We start from the raw sequence: 23,303 nt of genomic DNA, 5'->3' as shown, positions 1-23,303 counted from the left end.
AGTACACTAGTGCACTTCAGGTAATCAGAATATCATGAAAAGTTCATGTCATTATTTCATTTCATGTCACCTCATCAAGAGGTAAGCAGTCATATTTTTAATTCATTACATGGAAACTGACATTTCTAACTCTTTGGTTTTACTTTTAATCAGTATAGCTTATAGTTTATATAGTAAAAATCCAGAATCTCACATTATTATATGAAATTTAAAAAAACGTGTAATGAATATACAATTTGACAGTTTACCTTTTTACATTGAATTATGAACAAAAATATTACTTCATGATATCTAATCGCAAGGAAAGCGGTAAAAAGACAGTTGGGTAGTTTTTTTTTTCCGACTCGGACCTGTTGAAGCAGTACGGGACACAGCACTGTGGCATACTGAAAATACGAGGGTCTCAGCCAACTTGGACCCGGATGTGACGTATCATAAGGTCGACACGTCACCACTTAACAAGCGGATAGCAGAGCCTGGATTTGAACCGCCAATCTTCCGGTTGATAGCCCAAAGCTCTACCTACTAGGCTACCACTGTCCCTGTTTTAGTGCCACTGTGGCTGCCTGACTGGGTCAAGTTACCATGGCAACTGTGGTTGACAGTCCCCCTTGAACCCTTGATCCATTAATATACCCATCTGATTGGTAGGTGAGTCCACCCCACTCTCCCCCATGATCAAGATTCCACTTAGAAAAAAGCGTCAACTTGTCACTGACAAGAGAAGTGTGAGGTGCCAAGAGAATTAAGAGTGAAGGATTTATTTACAGGAGACAAGTGATATTTGGATGCATTTTTATGCAGTAAATCAATCGCAATCAAGATGTCAGTATAAGTGACTCACATTAACCCAAGTCCATAAAATGAACCGAATTTAGCACCACTAAATCATGGCAAAAACCAGTGTAGTGTGAACTAGTCATAACTGTTAGTCCAACTGTGCACTGTTATCATCACACCACCACCCCATGCAGAGAAACTTCAGCTACCGCATATCGGCTCATACTGTCGCAAAGCGTCGAACCCAGTGTCGTGAGGCGCGCCGCCCCAGTGAAGATGGCGGCTGAGCTGCATCCTCGCAGCGGTAAACTAATCGGTCTGTCAAACTCGAACCGAACAGCACAAAGGAACCAGCCGGTTCAGGAGTTTAATCACGGACTAGTACTGAGCCGAGAGCCGCTGCGTGACAGAGATGTCTTCACGGTGCGGATCGACAAGAAGGTAAACAAGGTTGCTTCATCAGTGTGTGTGTGTGTCTGCAGTGCGGACTGCGTCCTAAATCACAACATATTCACTTCATAGTGCACTAGGTTTCAAATGAGGGCCCGGAGACCCCCCTGTGTGTCCGCAGTGTCTAACTCAAACGGCACGTAATGGATAGTGATAGAAACATGACACATGACACTAGGCAGTTGTACACAGCACTTGTTCATGCTCGACTGCAAAATTATTTTTTTAAAATAGTGAAATATCTAAAACCGACAAACAGTGAGCATGTAGATTCTGTCCTCATAAGTGTGCAGGGAAAGACAGACTCATGTCTTTCATTAATACTGCTACTATACACCGATCAGCCATAACATTAAAACCACCTCCTGGTTTCTACACTCACTGTCCATTTTATTAGCTCCACTTACCATATAGAAGCACTTTGTAGTTCTACAATTACTGACTGTAGTCCATCTGTTTCTCTGCATGCTTTGTTCGCCCCCTTTCACTCTGTTCTTCAATGGTCAGGACCCCCACAGGACCACCACAGAGTAGGTATTATTTGGGTGTTGGATCATTCTCAGCACTGCAGTTACACTGACTTGATGGTGGTGTGTTAGTGTGTGTTGTGCTGGTATGAGTGGATCAGACACAGCAGTGCTGCTGGAGTTTTAAAATACCATGTCCACTCACTGTCCACTCCTACCTGGTTGGTCCACCTTGTAGATGTAAAGTCAGAGATGAACGCTCTCCACAGGGCGCTGTTGGCTGGATATTTTCGGTTGGTGGACTATTCACAGTCCAGCAGTGACAGTGAGTTGTTTAGAAACTCCATCATCATTGCTGCGTCTTATCCACTCATACCAGCACAACACACACTAACACACCACCACCATGTCAGTGTCACTGCAATGATCCACCACCCAAATAATACCTGCTCTATGGTGGTCCTGTGGGGGTCCTGACCATTGAAGAACAGAGTGAAAGCAGGCTAAAAAAGTATGTAGAGAAACAGATGGACTTCAGTTAGTAATTGTAGAACTACAAAGTGCTTTATTATGGTAAGTGGAGCTGATAAAATAGACAGTGAGTGTAGAAACAAGGTGGTTTTAATGTAGTGGTGTCTGATTAACCTATAACCGCCAAAACATTCATTGTTCAATTAATGCTGTTGGTCAGAAATCTCTTTTAAGTCATTTTCGAAGTCTGATCCCAACTGAGAGTGCAACTACAGTCTTTACAGATTATAAACACAGATATGAAACTAACTCTCACCCAACCTCAGTGTGTATGCGCCAGCTCTGTGTACTCACTGCATCTGGACTGTCAATTCCAAACTGGAGAACTTTTTTTTTTTTTTTATGCATTTTCTCCCCATTTTCCTCCTGATTTAGCACACTAAATTTTGTCTTCCGCTGCTGAGAGATACCAGACTGCATCCAAGGAGAGCACGTCACTGTACACGCCTCTTCCGACACGTGTACAGCCCTCCTCTTCTCGCCCATGCATTCTGCACAGGTGTTTCTTCCGCCAATCAGGGTCCTTACACAGCGTATGAAGACACACATAGTCCGGCCCCCACCCTGCAGATACGGTGGCCAATTAGTATCTGCTGCAGGCACTGCCAATTATGCCCGCCAGATGGCGCCCAGCCGACCGGTGGAAAAACCGAGTTTCGAACCGAGGAGTTCAGAATCTGGGTGCTGGTGTCCTAGCGGAATATCCCGCTGCGCCACATGGGCACAATCCTGAAAATCACAAACCTGAAGCCAGTTTGCTTGAGTATGGAGTCTGACTGCATGTTAAACTCTGCACATGTCAATCTATGTGTGTTTTTTGTTTGTTTTGTTTGTGATGCGAATATTTTGTACCATGTCCCAGCATAAAGGTAGAACTTATCATTCTGTAATAGTGACACTAATGTTGTCAGGATGGTTTAACATACCAACGGCCTCGTGCATCTTTATTATGATGAGCATGTTTAGTTAGTAAAATGTACATACTGAAAACTGAACTGGAACATTTTATCCTCAATGTTGATGTTAGAAAAATGGGCAAGCGTAAGGATTTGAGCGAGTTTGACAAGGGCCAAATTGTGATGGCTAGATGAATGGGTCAGCGCATCTCCAAAACTGCAACTCTTGTGGGGTGTTCCCGGTCTGCAGTGGTCAGTATCTATCAAAAGTGGTCCAAGGAAGGAACAGTGGTAAACCGACGACAGGTCAATGGGCGACCAAAGCTCATTGATGCACGTGGGGAGCGAAGGCTGGCCCGTGTGGTCCGATCCAACAGACGAGCTACTGTAGCTCATATTGTTGAAGATGTTAATTCTGGTTCTGATAAAAAGGCATCAGAATACACAGTGCATCACAGTTTGCTGCGTATGGGGCTGCATAGCTGCAGACCAGTCAGGGTGCCCATGCTGACCCCTGTACACCGCCGAATAGCCAACAATGGGCACGTGAGCGTTGGAACTGGACCACGGAGCAATGGAAAAAAGGGGCCTGGTCTGATGAATCACGTTTTCTTTTACATCACATGGATGGCCGGGTGTGTGTGCGCCGCTTACCTGGGAAAGACGTGACACCAGGATGCACTATGGGAAGAAGGAGTTAAAGGATCTGCTGCTAAAATCTTGGTGCCAGATAACACAGCACACCTTCAGGGGTCTAGTGGAGTCCATGCCTCAACGGGTCATGAGGTGAATTGGAGATACAAATTGTCCATGACTGTGTTTGGCATTAAACTGATTAATCTTGTGTACCCTGTAATTCATCCTGTCATGAATGTAATCAAAGTGTGGAAATCATGACATTAAAATCCTAATAAATAAATACATTTTAACACCCACATTTTCAAAGGATAGAATCTATTTGTTCCAAAAAGGTACCCCAGTTTTCACCTGCGCTGTGTAGAATTTTACAGTTGGTTACAATTGGTTTGTTTCCTTCATAGCTACAATATCATAAGATGCTATCCACTTTGCATGGGAGTCTAAAGTGATTTAATCTGTAAGCAATACAGAGTGTGGTGGAGTTAGGGGCACTTGTGTGAAGGTCTATAACCTGACCACCAGGATGAATCTAAAGCTTATTTTCTATTGCATGCTACCCTACAGTACAGTGCGCTTCAAGAGTTGCTAAAGGTGAGGCTGTGAGGAGCAATCTCCACTAGATGCAGAGAGCAAATAACTGTAACAGTAAACAGAGAGTAGTAGGATGATGTTTGACTCGCTCTGGTTGTTGTGGTGTTAAATTATCTGTTTTTAATGGCACCATTTAAAAAATACACCGACTAGACATAACATTATGACCACTGACAGGTGAAGTGAATAACACTGATTATCTCTTCATCACGGCACCTGTTAGTGGGGGGGATATATTAGGCAGCAAGTGAACATTTTATCCTCAGAGTTGATGTGTTAGAAGCAGGAAAAATGGTCGAGCATGAGGATTTGAGCGATTTTGACCAGGGCCAAATTGTGATGGCTAGACGACTGGGTCAGAGCATCTCCAACAGAACAGTGGTAAACCAGCGACAGGGTCATGGCGCGGCCAAGGTTTATTGACAAAGTTAATGCTGGTTCTGATAGAAAGGTGTCAGAATACACAGTGCATCGCAGTTGCAGGGCTGTTTTGGCAGCAAAAGGGGGACCAACACAATATTAGGAAGGTGGTTATAATGTTATGCCTCATTGGTGTGTCTGTTGCAGCCGGGTGTTAAATATACCCCTTGTATTTTTTCACTTCTGTGGCAATTCTGTTTGACCACTGTTTCTCGTCCCACCAGTAAGACCCAGTTTGGTACCCTTGGTCCCGGGTCAACAATTGTATCCAAATTTAGTGTACAGGTACAGTTTAGGCAACTCTTTAGCACTAGAAAATTTTAATAATACGGCCCCAGGGACGAGACAATACAGACAACACTGCAAATATATAATAAAATTATGTATTATAATTAAATTGTGCATATTAATGAACACATTACTGTCAATAAAAAGTGAGTAGGGTAAGTGAGACAACATGTTGAAATGATTGATAATTGCTGCTAATTGCTTCATTAAACACAGATTGGAATGACAAACACACAGTGTAGGAATACGAAATAAATCTGTAGCACCCTGGTAGTAGGTAGTGCACTAGATTTGAATGTAAATATGTTTGGGATGCAGCCCTGCTCTCTTGCATGATCTGACACTGATATTCTTATAACAGTGAGGGAAATGATGTGAATAATCGTTTGTGGAAGGGAAAGGGTAATTTTAAAAGTCTGGCACTGTTATGTGGTTCATTTATGTTGTTTTTGTCATTTTAATAATTATATGAGCAATGTGAGGCGTTATGCAGTTTAGCTTCTAGCTTGGCTAGAGCATGGGCCATATTTGTTTTTCTTCCACCCAATTTCGACAAATCCCGCCCAATGGACTGTGACTGGGTACTACGATATTAGTGGGAGGCTGGCTACTATTTGTTCATTAATAAGGGCCAACCAATCACAATGTAGGAGGCGGGATTAAGTCGAATACAGGTGGGGGAAATAACTGCCGTATGAAAACTGACTTGGCAAACCAGTTGATAGCTAAACATTAGCGGAATATAATGAAGGACGCTAATTACAAATCTTTATAAATCTGTGTGTGTAAAATGTCATTTCAGCGGACTGACAAAGAAATCAAACGCATTTACAGCAGTTAGCTTCAGCACCAATGCTGGTTTACTAACACCCTAGCGGATGCGTCTGAAACCGCACCTTGTTCTCTCATTTAATTCAGAATCGGTTCACTGCTCATGTCAGCAGTGTTGCCAACTCCTCAGTAAGGAAAGTAGCTATTGGCTGTCCTAAAAGTAGCTAGAAGTCGCTAAATGACGTCATCGCCTAATTTGCATATAATAATAATAATAATAATAATAATAATACATTTTATTTGTTGGCGCCTTTCATGACACTCAAGGTCACCTTACATCAACTAAAACAAGAAATAAAACATACAATAAGTTATTACAACTACAACAAACAAATGATCACAACATATGATTCATTTGCATGTAATTGACGCTGTAGAAGAGAGGAATAACATCGTGGGAGAGACAAAAAGTGGGTAAAAACACCCTAAATATGTTTAGAACTACAAATGAACATTCTTCTGTTAATTCGTAGTTTGTTTTTGTTTTTTAAGAAAACACTGAGCTACTCTGGGCAGGGTTGCCAGATTGCGACAGTAATTTTCAGCCAAAATGAATGAAAAAACGCCCAAAACACAGGATAAGCAGATGATGTTTAGCATTTCACAAATAATAAACCAGTTAAACCATCATGACTTACAAATTAATATCTTAAAATGTACAGATCAGTAATTATACATTATAAAGGACATACTTTGCATGTCTTTAAAGTAGCCTACCAAGTTTGTAAAATGCATTATTTGTTAGGACACACAACCCTTTGCATGTAAATAAAAATAAACTTGCAAGCAATGAAAGTTTGCCTTCTCGTACATATGAGAGGTTGTATGTACGAGACTTGCTTACCTTCATATTCAACTCAAATCACTTGTCTAACATATGAATCAGTGTATTGATGGGCGTGGCAACAGTGTCTTGGACTGGAAAGAATAACCTGTCAATCAAACTTTTGACAACGGGTTGGATGTGGTGGGAGAAGGGAGACCTGTTTATATTCCACCTGCTTTAGCAATAGCTTTTTTTATTTATATTTTAAGCTGCCAAAATAATTACAAACTAGCCCAAATTTTGTCCACCTGCCAGTGTGTTTTTCCCTGCCAATTTCCAACAAAATCCGCTCATTTTGGTGGAAACCCGCCCAATCTGGCAACACTGACAGTGATACTGACCGCCCGTGCTTTGGGACGGGGGAGGGGCTCATGGCAGGACCCGCTGGTCGTTGAGGACAGTAACTGCAGAACAATGTGTGTTTTCACGTTCGAGTCTCCAAAAGTCTCCAATAACACCAGAAAAAGTCACTAGATTTGTCGCTAGTCGCTTTTTTGAAAAAAAGTCGCTAGAGGGGTCAGAAAAGTCGCTAAATATAGCGACAAAGTCGCTAAGTTGGCAACACTGCATGTCAGGTGTGCACGATGTGATTTCTGTGCTTTTATAGACCGTTTCAAATGAATATTCATGAGTCCAGGAAGTGACGTAGATGCTTCCGCTTGGTGGTAAACAGCGCTCAGAACAATAGCGATTGACCACAACTGCTTCAATTCTTTTGCGCTAGTTCAGGTCTGATTTATTGACAGTATGTCTAAATTAAAGTTAGGACCATGTTGTTGGGTTGGCGGATGTTCCCTCAGGCCGGGTACAAACTTGCTTTCAGAAATAAAGGTGAACAGATTTCCAAAAGAACGCACAGTGAAACGCTTGGATTGCTGCTATAAATAGAGACGGCTGGATACCCACCATCAACTCTTATAATAAATATAATATACTGTATATTATTTCATAATAAATATTGTGAACAAATGTACTCTGTTGAACGCTGTTCTCATGGTGTCTTGTCCCTGACGTTTAGCTTACGTGTATTAAAATACGCAGGCGCTTAATATTTGTATTAATAGAACAGAATAAACATAAACCAACATAAGCCTTAAAAAGTTTACATTCCCCTTATAATACGATGTAAAAGCCATAACTTTATAGGACTATATTTTGGGGAAATGTCACTATATGGAATTATATTAACAGCTTAATTAGCTTAGCTTCATTATTAAATGACATGTAAAGAAACATGGTTCTACTTTTGTAATACAAAAAGTAAATAAACTATTTATGAATACGTTGTGCTTACTGTAAAATATTTCATGTATTTCCAGTTAGGCTATAAAAATAGTTTTAGCATTAGCTAATATGTTCTAATTCAGATGAGAAGTAATTCACTGTGGTTTGTCATATTTTTATCATATTATAATGGCTCTTAGCTCAACAGACACAAAAGGGGAGATGACTCAATAATTATTTTAATAATTAATTGTATGCGTTCAAACTGCGGTATGCTTTCACTGCCTCTCTGGTGTAAACACACTTCGTTTCAACAGGGTAGTGATACACGGCTGGGTCTGTTACCTCAGGCAAACGTTTTAGGTCAGAGGAAAAACACTGACTTCTTAAATTCTCCTCAAAAGGGGCTGGTAAAGATACTTGATGATCTATCATTCATTTCTGCTAATATCGCGTTTGTTCCGCGTTCGGGAGACTCGCAAAGTACGAGCTCGTCATGTTGACAGATGGATGGATGTTTAAAAATGGCGCTACCGGAAAGGCGAAAGGAACAGACATGCGCAGTAGCGTTGTTATTGTTTACCCTCATTGAAACGGTCATAAGATTGTTCTAATACAGTGTTTCTCAACCTTTTTTCAGTCACGGCACCCTTTAAAAGTTTTCAAAATCTCTAGTCACCCCAGTCTAAAATGTATTAAAAAAACTTACACTCTGCATCCCTCGTACTGCTAACACACAAAAACACTACAGGGAAGACTGTGGTTGCATTGCATTAAGTTTCAGAAAGATCCTCTCTTGTGCAGAGATGTACCTGTATTTGTTTCTGCTTTAAAACATACACGCCATGAACCAATCAGATTTAACGTCGTTAAACAAGTTTATAGTTTATTTCTCAATTATTTGTCATTCTTCCACTAGCACTGCTCATTGTCTGCATGGTTTCTCTGTAGCTCGGTTACGGCTCTCAAACTTAGTCAAAAGAAGCTTTATTGGCATGACAAATAAGGACATTCGTATTGCCAAAGCAAGTTAGAGAGAAATAATAAAAATAACAATAAAAAAAGAGCAATTATATACAAAACAGTTACATGTTCAAAAATATAAAATAGAATAAAATATTAATAAAAACAGTGCAAAATAATAACAATAAAAATTATAATATTTACATTAATGAGGTAATGAGCTCTCTGTAGGTGTGCGTGTGTGTGTCGTTTGCTCTCTCCGCGATACTGACAGTGATTTGAATTTCGACAATAAACAGCTCTTATTATTCCCTCTACTGATAGAAGCGGAATGGTTGAATTACAGCCGATAAGAACCGCACAGTTATATATATATATATATATATATATATATATATATATATATATATATATATATACAGTGTATCACAAAAGTGAGTACACCCCTCACATTTCTGCAGATATTTAAGTATATCTTTTCATGGGACAACACTGGCAAAATGACACTTTGACACAATGAAAAGTAGTCTGTGTGCAGCTTATATAACAGTGTAAATTTATTCTTCCCTCAAAATAACTCAATATACAGCCATTAATGTCTAAACCACCGGCAACAAAAGTGAGTACACCCCTAAGAGACTACACCCCTAAATGTCCAAATTGAGCACTGCTTGTCATTTTCCCTCCAAAATGTCATGTGATTTGTTAGTGTTACTAGGTCTCAGGTGTGCATAGGGAGCAGGTGTGTTCAATTTAGTAGTACAGCTCTCACACTCTCTCATACTGGTCACTGAAAGTTCCAACATGGCACCTCATGGCAAAGAACTCTCTGAGGATCTTAAAAGACGAATTGTTGCGCTACATGAAGATGGCCAAGGCTACAAGAAGATTGCCAACACCCTGAAACTGAGCTGCAGCACAGTGGCCAAGATCATCCAGCGTTTTAAAAGAGCAGGGTCCACTCAGAACAGACCTCGCATTGGTCGTCCAAAGAAGCTGAGTGCACGTGCTCAGCGTCACATCCAACTGCTGTCTTTGAAAGATAGGCGCAGGAGTGCTGTCAGCATTGCTGCAGAGATTGAAAAGGTGGGGGGTCAGCCTGTCAGTGCTCAGACCATACGCCGCACACTACATCAAATTGGTCTGCATGGCTGTCACCCCAGAAGGAAGCCTCTTCTGAAGTCTCTACACAAGAAAGCCCTCAAACAGTTTGCTGAAGACATGTCAACAAAGGAAATGGATTACTGGAACCATGTCCTATGGTCTGATGAGACCAAGATTAATTTGTTTGGTTCAGATGGTCTCAAGCATGTGTGGCGGCAATCAGGTGAGGAGTACAAAGATAAGTGTGTCATGCCTACAGTCAAGCATGGTGGTGGGAATGCCATTGTCTGGGGCTGCATGAGTGCAGCAGGTGTTGGGGAGTTACATTTCATTGAGGGACACATGAACTCCAATATGTACTGTGAAATACTGAAGCAGATCATGATCCCCTCCCTCCGGAAACTGGGTCGCAGGGCAGTGTTCCAGCATGATAATGACCCCAAACACACCTCTAAGACGACCACTGCTTTATTGAAGAGGCTGAGGGTAAAGGTGATGGACTGGCCAAGCATGTCTCCAGACCTAAACCCAATAGAACATCTTTGGGGCATCCTCAAGCGGAAGGTGGAGGAGCGCAAAGTCTCGAATATCCGCCAGCTCCGTGATGTCGTCATGGAGGAGTGGAAAAGCATTCCAGTGGCAACCTGTGAAGCTCTGGTAAACTCCATGCCCAGGAGAGTTAAGGCAGTTCTGGGAAATATTGGTGGCCACACAAAATATTGACACTTCAGGAACTTTCACTAAGTGGTGTACTCACTTTTGTTGCCGGTGGTTTAGACATTAATGGCTGTATATTGAGTTATTTTGAGGGAAGAATAAATTTACACTGTTATATAAGCTGCACACAGACTACTTTTCATTGTGTCAAAGTGTCATTTTGTCAGTGTTGTCCCATGAAAAGATATACTTAAATATCTGCAGAAATGTGAGGGGTGTACTCACTTTTGTGATACACTGTATATATATATATATATATATATATATATATACAGTGTATCACAAAAGTGAGTACACCCCTCACATTTCTGCAAATATTTCATTATATCTTTTCATGGGACAACACTATAGACATGAAACTTGGATATAACTTAGAGTAGTCAGTGTACAGCTTGTATAGCAGTGTAGATTTACTGTCTTCTGAAAATAACTCAACACACAGCCATTAATGTCTAAATAGCTGGCAACATAAGTGAGTACACCCCACAGTGAACATGTCCAAATTGTGCCCAAATGTGTCGTTGTCCCTCCCTGGTGTCATGTGTCAAGGTCCCAGGTGTAAATGGGGAGCAGGGCTGTTAAATTTGGTGTTTTGGGTACAATTCTCTCATACTGGCCACTGGATATTCAACATGGCACCTCATGGCAAAGAACTCTCTGAGGATGTGAGAAATAGAATTGTTGCTCTCCACAAAGATGGCCTGGGCTATAAGAAGATTGCTAACACCCTGAAACTGAGCTACAGCATGGTGGCCAAGGTCATACAGCGGTTTTCCAGGACAGGTTCCACTCGGAACAGGCTTCGCCAGGGTCGACCAAAGAAGTTGAGTCCACGTGTTCGGCGTCATATCCAGAGGTTGGCTTTAAAAAATAGACACATGAGTGCTGCCAGCATTGCTGCAGAGGTTGAAGACGTGGGAGGTCAGCCTGTCAGTGCTCAGACCATACGCCGCACACTGCATCAACTCGGTCTGCATGGTCGTCATCCCAGAAGGAAGCTGACGCACAAGAAAGCCCGCAAACAGTTTGCTGAAAACAAGCAGTCCAAGAACATGGATTACTGGAATGCCCTGTGGTCTGACGAGACCAAGATAAACTTATTTGGCTCAGATGGTGTCCAGCATGTGTGGCGGCGCCCTGGTGAGAAGTACCAAGACAACTGTATCTTGCCTACAGTCAAGCATGGTGGTGGTAGCATCATGGTCTTGGGCTGCATGAGTGTTGCTGGCACTGGGGAGCTGCAGTTCATTGAGGGAAACATGAATTCCAACATGTACTGTGACATTCTGAAACAGAGCATGATCCCCTCCCTTCGAAAACTGGGCCTCATGGCAGTTTTCCAACAGGATAACGACCCCAAACACAACCTCCAAGACGACAACTGCCTTGCTGAGGAAGCTGAAGGTAAAGGTGATGGACTAAACCCAATTGAGCACCTGTGGCGCATCCTCTAGTGGAAGGTGGAGGAGTTCAAGGTGTCTAACATCCACCAGCTCCGTGATGTCATCATGGAGAAGTGGAAGAGGATTCCAGTAGCAACCTGTGCAGCTCTGGTGAATTCCATGCCCAGGAGGGTTAAGGCAGTGCTGGATAATAATGGTGGTCACACAAAATATTGACACTTTGGGCACAATTTGGACATGTTCACTGTGGGGTGTACTCACTTATGTTGCCAGCCATTTAGACATTAATGGCTGTGTGTTGAGTTATTTTCAGAAGACAGTAAATCTACACTGCTATACAAGTTGTACACTGACTACTCTAAGTTATATCCAAGTTTTATTTCTATAGTGTTGTCCCATGAAAAGATATAATAAAATATTTGCAGAAATGTGAGGGGTGTACTCACTTTTGTGATACACTGTATATATACAGTATATATACAGTATATATATATAATAACGGCTCCCAGAGGCGCGACTCGGTTCCTTTTGTTCATTTTGAAGAGCCGTTTAACAGAATCGGATCGTTCGCGAACGACTCATCACTATAGGTAACGCACGCAACCCGCGTTGACGTTGTAGCTTGGGGAAAGGGGCGTGTGAGACAAATTTTGATGTTTGAGGCGGCTAATGGTCTACATTTTCATGATAAGTTGACTTTTTTTGTATTTTAAATTTATTTCATTTTCAATATCAGTAACGTCAGAATATTTTTGACGGCACCCCTGACCCCAGTTGAGAAAGGCTGTACTAATACACTGATCAGCAAACCACGGTCATGATAGAAAATATGCAGACTAACTGGTTTACACTTTGGGAAAAGAGTTCAACAGAGATTCATTCTGTCAACATTACAGTTTAACCTGTACACTGAATGTATTAGGACTGGATCAAGTTGCTTGATGATCCTAGATTAGGGTTGCCAACTTTCAGAACTGGAAATAAGGAACACCCTGGACTGGCAGGTTGGCGGAAGGCGTAGGGTGGGGGGTCGGATGGCGGGTGTTTACCTGAGCACGGGGGGGGGGGGGGGGGGGGGTATTGTAGGCGGCTAGGGTTGCACCTATAAAAAATATAACGGGTCTTACACCGTCATAGGAACATGATCAAAATGTTTGATTTAGGCTGTTTAACATTTTTATTTTTAGATTATTTTCATTCTTTATAATAATAAATCAGAACCATATTTTAGGCAAAACAACATGCATAAAGAACATCATGTAACATTTGTTTTCAATAGTGCAAACAACGTTTTTACATAATCCATCTTCACACTGACATGCAGCCCCGGTTCTGGACAGCGTTGCTTGGGGGGGGGGGGCAGTAAGAAAATCTGGAAGGGGGTGGGGAGCAATGCCCACCCAGTGCCCCCATAGCACCGGCTCTGCTTGTGTTACTTTTTAGTTTCACCCTAAGACGGATTCGAACCTAGGGCGGAAAAATATGCGCAATGCGCTCTGCCCACTGCGCTACTCAAACAGGGGAGTAATAATCAGGTTGTTATGCCGATATGCCTGCGCACACACGGCGTTACTAAGACTAAAAGTAAATACTATTTAAAATATTAACCAAACACTTTCTAATTCCCAGGGTAGCGGCAGTTTCCTTCTGTTTCATACATATCATCCTGTCTCAGTCTAATCTGCAGCATTTGTCTCCCATTGATAAAAATACGGAACAAAGCGCGTCCCGTATCAGTTTAATACGGAACGCGACGTTTAGTTTACAAATAAGGAACGATTCCGTATTTTACGGGACGGCAACCCTATCCTAGATTGTTGGAAGCAACATCAATAACGTTTAACATATGGATGACACAATATTTATAGCAGAAAATGTGTACCGTAACTTTCTTAAGGGGCTTTTACTTACATTTCTTTCAGTCTTCACTCAGCTGCATCATTCATTCAGGCAGCGTTGCATCCAAAACCTTGATGTTACTGTGATAAATCTAGTTATCTGGGTTTGGGAGCACTTTAAAAAACTGGTGTCACTTAGCACAGTCTACCTGCTGCATCAGGAAATTTAACCTGAAACTGTTACACAAAGAGAAAGCCATTCAAATCTTGTTGCAGTGGCAGACTTTGTTAAGCGACAGTGGTTTTCTTAGGCTTTTATTTGCAAGCTTGATAATATTTCTATATGATGGTATAAGCAGTTTACCATTTGACACACATTTCTGTCATCACATGGTTTAGATAATAAGCATATGCCCCAGTGCTATGGGTAATTTAACTCTCATTTAACTCACATTTAAATTTGAAATTAAGACTGGGTTAAAATGAGGATTTTGTTTTCATATACATTTTAATGTTATAATAATGTTATTTATGTGCTCAAAGTGATGTGTTTTTAAATGATTTATTGTAATGCAAACGTAAGAGATTTTCTACAAATTTAGCTATGACACGATTATGCAATTTAGGCTGACAAATGTCAAAATACAGCTGGGTTTAAGAATTAAACTGTCATTTCTGCTGACTTTATGCTACATATTCTTCTGTATTGTATTATGAAACTAAAATACACAGTTTTTGTGGTTAAAAAATCAATCAAATGTAATTGGGTCAAACAAAGGTTGAACATGTTAACATGTTAAATAGTCTACAAAGGCTTTGACTGGCATTTCCTATTACATGAAAATTTAGGAATGTGGAATCTAACATTATTTATGGTAATTAAGTAATCATGACAATGTCCATTAAAACAAAATCATTTTCTAACATTTTCTGATGTTGTTGTAAAGGTGAACTCGTGGAGCGGCTCAATAGAAATAGGTGTGACGGCACTGGATCCGGCGGCTCTTGACTTCCCCAGCAGCGCCACAGGACTGAAAGGTGGCTCGTGGATCGTGTCGGGTTGCTCAGTATTAAAGGATGGTCGCTCTGTGCTGGAGGAGTACGGCCGCGACCTGGACCAGCTGGGTGAGGGCGACCGTGTTGGGATCCAGCGCAACGGGAGGGGTGAGCTGCACCTTTGGGTAAATGGACAGGACTGCGGTCCGGCTGCTAGCGGCCTGCCTTCGCGCCTGTGGGCTGTGGTGGACCTCTACGGAAAATGCACTCAAGTCACAGTGGTCAGCTGCGAGCCCCCACCAGATACAGAACAAGAAGACTTAGTGGAAGAGGAAGATGAGGCAGCAATAGGATCACCAGCTGCTTCCATACCAAACCTGGAGGACAAGACAGGGGCCTTGGCATTGCCCACTGTTCCTGCTATAACTACAATAGTTAATGGTTCAGCAGAGGAAGGTACTGAGAAATTACACAGCTAGTAGACTGTTTAATTTATTGAAACAAAACTTCTGGGCATTCCTGAAAAAAGGTCTTTTTTTCCTAGTGCCTGAAGTTACAAGAGGACACAGCCGACCAGAGAAATTCCCCAACAACTTTGAACCCGATTCTGGTGAGTTTTATTCATAGACCAAATTGTTTGGTATTTAATACCGTGCATTTAATTTAATGCAGTTAATTTACCTCCTAACCTAAGTACAGTTTATTATCTAGTCTTTGGGACCCAATTTTATTATTGCATGAGCTAAAAAGCTGTTATCATACTGTATATATTTGGAAAACATTATAAAAGAATGTACCTATCACATTGAGTCCAACTTCTGTACATTGCGAAGTTGATCTACATGCAGTGCACCTTGGTGGCATGTCCTCAAACAGTAAACAATTTACTTGTGCCTGGCAGTCCACCTGATCTTGTAGAAAACAGGATTCAACAGAGTAGTCGGCCTTCTTCCATTGGTCTAATGTCCAGTTCAGATGCTTGCATGGCTATTGTAGGTGCTTTTTTTTATGCATTTTCTCCCCATTTTCCTCCCGATTTAGCACAGTCAATTTGTCTTCCGCTGCTGAGGGATACCCGATTGCATCCGAGGAGAGCATGTCGCTGCACACGCCTCTTCCGACACGTGCACAGCCTCGTGCACGTTCTCACCTCTGCATTCTGCACAGGTGTCTTCTACGCCAATCAGGGTCCTTACACAGCATATGATCCCACCCACACATAGTACAACACCCCCCCGATACTGCTGCCACTGCTGCCAACTATTCCCGCCAGATGGCGCCTAGTTGACCAGTGGCAGCTAGGAGTTCAGAATTGCTGCGCTGGTGTGCTAGCAGAATATCCCTCTGCGCCACCTGGGCACCTTTGTAGGTGCTTTTAATTCCCCTCACAATCAGTATTGAAAATGATCTGCAGTCTAAGCCACAGTAGCCCTTTTGTTGGTCCAGTCATCACCAGACCCCAGAGCCTTTATGTCTTCTGGCATCAATGAGTCTTGGCCACTCAGCAACCTCTCTGCAGTTTTTGACTTGTCCCTTGTTGTACTCACCAGTGGCATGTACGCTTTTTCGGAGATCCTTCAACTCAGTTTTCTGCCCTTATCAAAGTCACTCAGGTCTTCATGTTTGACCATAGTTGGCTAACTAATATCATTCTTAACAATAAAACCTTAAAAATGTAGTGTTTGGGGCCTGAGGGCCAGGATATTTATTATGTTAGTCTCTGGGGGGCATTGGCCTGGTCAGGCGCTCTACACACACACACACACACACACACACATGATTGGCACAGTGGGAGGAGGGGTCCATAGCTGGCTGCTGACAAGAGTCCACTGACTTTACACATGTTGGAAGGGGGTGTGTGCTAGTTTGCGGATATCCTCAGGCAGCATGGATGATGAAATTTAGGCAGAGGTTGACAATGCATTGGGGTGGATTTGATGTGTGTAAATTGTTTGTATACTTAGATAGTATAGCGGTCTATTACACTAACCCACCGCCACTGAGATCTTGGTTTGAGTCTAAGCAGTACTATTGGCTGGCTGGGTGCCCTCACAGATTTGCTTAGCTATGTCTGAGTGGGAATAGCAATAGCCCTGTATTGGTATTGGGGTATTCTTGCCAGGTGTCCAGTGTTTCCTGCTGTTTATATGCGGATCAGCTTTGTGTACGGAGAGACAGACAGTATTCCCCGTCTCTGTGCAGACGCCATCAATCAGCCAGCAGAGGTCATAATTGCATCAGTTATGGGGAATCGCCTCCAGCACCCCTCTTGAACAACAAGCCTATCATTGTTCATGTAGGCTCCCAGCCTTCCGGTAGCAGAGCTGGGTTTCGAACTGACAAGTTTGAGATGTCAGCTCTGGTGTGCTAGAGTGTTTTACCGCTGCACCACCTGAGCGTCTTGTATGTAAGTTTTGACTAAAAGTCTTCATATTAGTTGGCTAATCTGACAATGTGTTTGTAAAAACACAAACCTGCAATCATGACGTCCTTTCTTTAACAAGCCGTGAATCAATCCTGGGTATGAATTCAAACAATGAAACCCAAAATAATATAGCAATATATATTATTAACAAAATAATATATATATTTACCCTCCAGGCCACCCAAAGAGGATGGGTCCCTGCTGAGTCTGGTTCCTCTCAAGGTTTCTTCCTGTAATTTTAAGGGAGTTTTTCCTTGCCACTGTCGCCCTCGGCTTGCTCAATAGGGGTTTTTTGTCTGTTGGTCCTGGATTCTGTAAAGTTGCTTTGAGACAATGTTCATTGTAAAAAGCGCTATATAAATAAATTTGACTTGACTTGATTTGCCCGGTTTTTTAATAAAATGAATGGTTTTATTTCTTGTGCTCTTACTGTTTCTTTAGTCCTGACAGAGCACCAGTTATTTGATGTGTTCAACAATGCAATTGTCTCACTGTACCGATCGGAAGATGAGGGTGGAGAGGACCAGGGATCGGGAGGTACAGGTGGGGGGAACTCGGACTCTTCCAGAGGAGGAACAGGAAGCAGCAGTGGATCTAGAGGAACAGTGGAAGTAAATGATAACGGTGCTGGAGCCAGTGCTGAAGGCAGATCCAGCACCAATAACAGCCCATCAGAAAACGGAGGAGGTGCGGCAGGGATGGCGGTAGGTGCTAGCAGTATAACCACCAATGATGCCCTGCTCTTCCATGAGAAGTGTGGAACACTGATTAAACTGAGCAACAACAACAAAACAGCAGAGAGGAGAAGACCACTGGACGAGTTCAATAACGGCGTGGTCATGACCAACCGTCCACTCAGGCACAACGAGATGTTTGAGGTGTGTGGCTGTGCTTTTGTTTCTGTGGTGGAGAAGTATTAACTTCTAGCGAGTATGTGTAAATGTGCATTTAAGTTTAGATTGTTGATGATTGATGATTTAGATGATTAAGTAAATTGTGTGATGAATTTGATGCACTTACCATTTTGTACAAAGCAAAACTCTTAGGTGCTACCCTTGACCACTACAGTTGCGATACAGGGTTCAAATACAAACAAAACAAACACAATTGGCTATGTATGTGTGAAGGGTGGCTGAAGCCCCGTGATGAATTGGCGTCCTGTTCAGGGTATGTTGCTGCATTGCGTCAAGTGATTCTGGGGAAGCCAGACCCACCGCTACCCTGACCAAGACAAAGTGGTGGCAAACGTGACAGTGAAATGAAATGTAATTCTTTATCTGTCTGTCTTTACTTATTTTTATAATGTAACCTGGAACACATCGTTAGCTCCTTTTGACTGTAGGCTAGGAGGGCCAATAACTGTTAAAAGCACTGTTAAAAGCATCACAAAAGACAGAGGCCAGTGGGGGTTCATTTATACAGTTGCTATGCATTATTAGGATTCCTAATTTAGAACAGTTTGTTCTGTGTAGAATCATCTCTCTGGCTTCATCAGACTGGATGTTTGGGATGACAAGAGTGAGCATATGTAAATAGACGCAGAGATATAGATTGTAACAAATGAGCAGTTATTTTTATTTGATTGTGGTTTGATTTGATTGCTTAATTTGTTTTTACTATGTGTCAGATCCGCATTGATAAACTGGTGGATAAATGGTCAGGATCTATTGAGATTGGAGTGACAACCCACAACCCCAACAATCTGGACTACCCTGCAACAATGACCAACTTGCGCTCAGGTTTGATTTTCTACCTACTTGACTATTGTAGGTAGGGCTGCCACTAATGACTATTTTTAATTAAGAATCTCATTTAAGCTTCTTTTATTTTAACAACAAACTGTACGGCATAATAATATGGCTCAAAATTGAATTTGAACAGGGTTTAAACTTATAGCAGAAATAAAATAGTTAGACCGAGGCACGTCTCATTAAGTCCAACGTACAGTAATGACTGTAGAGCCCAGATTCTAACCTACACATTCACTCAAAAATTACTTCACATTCTAAGCGATGTAAACACAGTGGTAAGTGTTTGACATGAGAAACTTTTTGTGCTTTGAGCGCCGCGGCAACGGCAAAAATCACAAGCCCAACGCAACAAAGTGCACAACGGTCTAACTAACCTCACTAAGGAATACGGTTTTCCAAGATCTCCACGATTAAGAAGCTTAGTGAAACAACATAGAACTTTTAGTTTTTGCCGCTTCTCATGCGCCCTAACTGAACTTGCTTAGGAATATGGATTCAATACAAAATCTCCACCATTAAGAAGCGTAATTAAACAATATAGACGTGCAACATCTCACTAGTGCTGCTGTGGTACCATCAAAGCTTTGAACAGTGTACAAACCACCTTTTTGTTTTGTGCCAGTATTCCCAAACTTTTGATGATTTGGGTCTTGGAAAACTTTTAGCTTTTCTTTGAAAGCTCTCTACAGTCGGGCTCTGACTCTGCTGCAGACGCCAACCAGTGACTGGACCAAATACGACTTAGGTAATGCACGCAACAAGTAGTGCTGAGGGAAATCATATGAACGGTTATATGAATGGAAACATTGTAGAAATGAAACATTAACATAGTTTTAAAAACGAAGCATCGACTTAAAATATTGATGTAGACGCTAAATCGACTATGTAGACCAATCGCGGCAGCCCTGATTGTAGGACAAAGGTTATTACCTGTTCTATTGTTACCTGTTTGCTTGAATTTCCATGAGTTGGTAGCATCTGGATCTGTCAAACATGAGTCACATGACCTTATACTAAAAACTTTTACCAAACAAAAAAAGGATTCGTATCATTCATGTTTGGTACAAAACTAGGTTTTGCTGGAGAGTGAAAAAATGGTCTTTAATGTACAGCTGGAGAGAATCAAATGCAGTAAAAATGTCTAGTTATAGCCTTTTTATAACACATACAATATAAAGAAATTTCACAAAGTTAGTTTCTATGGGTACTTCAGGCAAATTAATAATTTGTCTTATTTTAAGTCTTAATGAACGTTTCTGACACAATATATTGTGCTTTTGTAGTGCATTGTCCCTTGTAACTATGACACACACATTGGTAAATATTACACTGTGGTAATTCCAGAGACAGCCACTTAACAATTTAAACTACAAAACTTCTGCGAATCTGGAAGGTGAACATGGATTATCACCTACTTTCTATCTCTCTTGTCAGGTACAATCATGATGAGCGGCTGTGGGATTCTGACCAATGGGAAAGGCACACGAAGGGAGTACTGTGAATTCAGTCTGGATGAGCTTCAGGTTAGATGTCTGCAGTGGATGTCATTTTAGTTTTTCTCATTACTCATTTCCCACCTACAGTGTGATTATCATGTGTTGTTTTGCAGGAGGGAGATCATATAGGGCTGATGAGGAAAGCCAGTGGGGGGTTACACTTTTACATCAATGGTATTGACCAAGGTAAGAATTGGTCTTTATTAGATTGGGGGGATTACAAATGAAACAGAATACAGTTCATTTACATGTAAGGAATTCAGCAGCTTATATCTTAAGTGACTTGCAGTTGTAACATTATACAGTCATAATCAGTGAGGGTTCAGAATCTTGGAATATGGAATATTGGAATATGACTACTGGCAATCATGCCCTCAGCATATCTACACATTCTAAGTGGTAATTGATTGTGTATTAATACTTCTAGTGTAAATTAATACTTTTCTCCCACACTGACTTTTGGCTCTGTGTGATATATTCAGGCGTGGCTGCTAACCAGACTCCAGGTATAGTATATGGGGTAGTGGACCTCTACGGCATGGCTGTAAAAGTCACTATCGTCCATAATCACAACCACAGTGATCGTTTGCGTCGAAACAATGCTATTATGAGGGCCCTGTCACCTGACGTGGGGCGACCTCGGGCTGGCCTTTCATTGATCTCAGACCCTGAAGCCCCGGATCGACTGCTCTTCCACCCAAACTGCGGCCAAAAGGCGGCCATAATCAGCGATGGCAGAACCGCACTGCGACCTCAGTGAGAACATTCTTTACATTTACATGCACAAATCCCAGCATGCATTTTTAACAGTACTTCAGTATAGGTGTAACAAGATGAATTACTTCCTAAAAGGTTTGTGTTGCATCTGATTGTCTGCGTTCTCCTGTTCTACAGTGCGACAGACGATTTTAATCACGGAGTGGTGCTAAGCAACCGTCCTTTACACGCGAACGAAGTGTTCCAGGTGCGCATAGACAAAATGGTGGACAAGTGGGCGGGGTCTATAGAGATTGGAGTGACCACACATAACCCTGCCTATTTACAGCTACCTTCAACTATGACCAACCTGCGCTCAGGTGAGACTCACTCAGCTCTAATACACAAACAGTTATATATAATACCAGGATTCAGGTCAATTTAATCAGACAGGCAGTTTTTCTAATGTTTGCTTAAATGAGCTTTTATCTGTTCTACAGTATATGGCCAAAAGTATGTAGACATCTGACCATTGTATTATTAGACATGCTATTCCAAAATTATGGGCACACCCTCTTCTAAGAGGGCTTGTGTCTTTGTAGACTATATAATTAAAAGCATTTCTGAAGTCAGGCAATGATGTTTCAGCAATCCCACATTATGTACTGGGACACAGTTGTAATATTTCATTTAATTTTATTTTTATGTTTTATTATCTTAATTGGGGTCGCGATGGGTCCGGTTTCCCTGGAAACCGCTGAGTACTATGTAGTTACACACCTGTACAGGACGCCAATTCATTGTGGGGCTTCAGCCACCCCCCCTTCCTTAGACACAGCCAATTATGTCTGTGTGTAGATGCCCAGCTGGCTGAAAGCACTGCTGGGGATTCGAACCCTGGGACCCAGCGGTAGTGGGTTAGCGTAATTCGGCATTGTGCCACTCAAGCAACCAAAATTGTTATGTTTTACATGATATTCACATCTGTTTTGCAGGGGTGTTTTTATAGTTATGACCATAAGGTTCTTCTGTGTGTGTATGTGGGTTTTCTCAAACCTACAAATATGCAGATGGGAAACTGGCTGCTCTAAATTTCTCATAGGTGTGAGTAAGTGTGTAATGCCCAGTGTGTATTCCTAACTTGCGCCCACTGTTTCCTGGTAGCAATGAAACCACTGCGACTCTTGTCTTTATGGCTCTGTATTCTCCCAATATTTTCTACAGGAACATGGATGATGACAGGGAATGGAGTGATGCACAATGGAACTACAATACTAGACGAGTATGGACATAATTTGGACAGACTAAAAGTGAGTTTTTGGAGAGTTTTTAACAGTCCCCTTTTTTAATGATTTTACCTACAAATAAAAGACTTGCATTCACATGTAGGTAATTCATTAAAAATGGGACATAATAAAAGCATGACTGTAATTAAACATGTATACTGTAAGAATTCATGTAGACAGTATGCAGACATGTAGAACACTTTTGGCTGCTTTCGTATTTAGGCGTTCGCCACTGGGGATCATTCTGGCCCACATATCTTATATGCCACGATTTTACCCTGGATGCCCTTCCTGATGCAACCCTCTGCATTTCTATCTGGGCTTAGGACTATCACTGGTGTAGCACACCAGTGCTGAGATTCTAAACACTCCGGTTCGAATCAATCTGCTACTGGTCGGCTGGGCGTCATCTGGCGGGCACAATTAGCAGTGCCTGAAGCAGACAAAATTGGCCTGCTGAGTGTACCCTGGTTAGCAGACCGAAACGTCTGTAAAGAAGTGGATGAGCCTTATGTGCAAATCCACCGAAGCAGGGGCGAAAAAGAAGGGGTTGAGGACTGCGCACGCGTCGGAAGGGGTGTGGAACAGGCAAATATACCCTACTCAAATGCAATCGGGATCCCCAGCAGCGGAAGATTGGCTTCACTAAATCAGGAGAAAATGGGGGAAAATGCATAAATAAATA

General features: G+C 41.9%; 1 protein-coding gene across 2 annotated transcripts in view; it reads left to right on the top strand.

The window, feature by feature from the left end:
* Positions 1-1,041: 1,041 nt before the first annotated feature.
* neurl4 (neuralized E3 ubiquitin protein ligase 4) overlaps positions 1,042-23,303 on the top strand; it is a 47,983-nt gene continuing 25,721 nt past the window's right edge. For both annotated transcript variants that reach the window (XM_063002845.1, XM_063002844.1), the window contains exons 1-10: positions 1,042-1,221; positions 14,916-15,420; positions 15,509-15,574; positions 17,831-18,267; positions 19,017-19,128; positions 20,575-20,663; positions 20,750-20,822; positions 21,119-21,392; positions 21,531-21,712; positions 22,557-22,642. In XM_063002845.1, the coding sequence (XP_062858915.1) occupies positions 1,057-1,221; positions 14,916-15,420; positions 15,509-15,574; positions 17,831-18,267; positions 19,017-19,128; positions 20,575-20,663; positions 20,750-20,822; positions 21,119-21,392; positions 21,531-21,712; positions 22,557-22,642 (1,989 nt within the window). In that variant the 5' untranslated portion in view covers positions 1,042-1,056. The remainder of the gene's footprint in view (positions 1,222-14,915; positions 15,421-15,508; positions 15,575-17,830; positions 18,268-19,016; positions 19,129-20,574; positions 20,664-20,749; positions 20,823-21,118; positions 21,393-21,530; positions 21,713-22,556; positions 22,643-23,303) is intronic.

The sequence above is a fragment of the Trichomycterus rosablanca genome, chromosome 10 (assembly GCF_030014385.1).
Source record: "Trichomycterus rosablanca isolate fTriRos1 chromosome 10, fTriRos1.hap1, whole genome shotgun sequence".
Lineage (NCBI taxonomy): Eukaryota > Metazoa > Chordata > Actinopteri > Siluriformes > Trichomycteridae > Trichomycterus > Trichomycterus rosablanca.
Note: the sequence above shows the minus strand (reverse complement) of the source record. Positions and strands in the feature narration are given on the sequence as shown.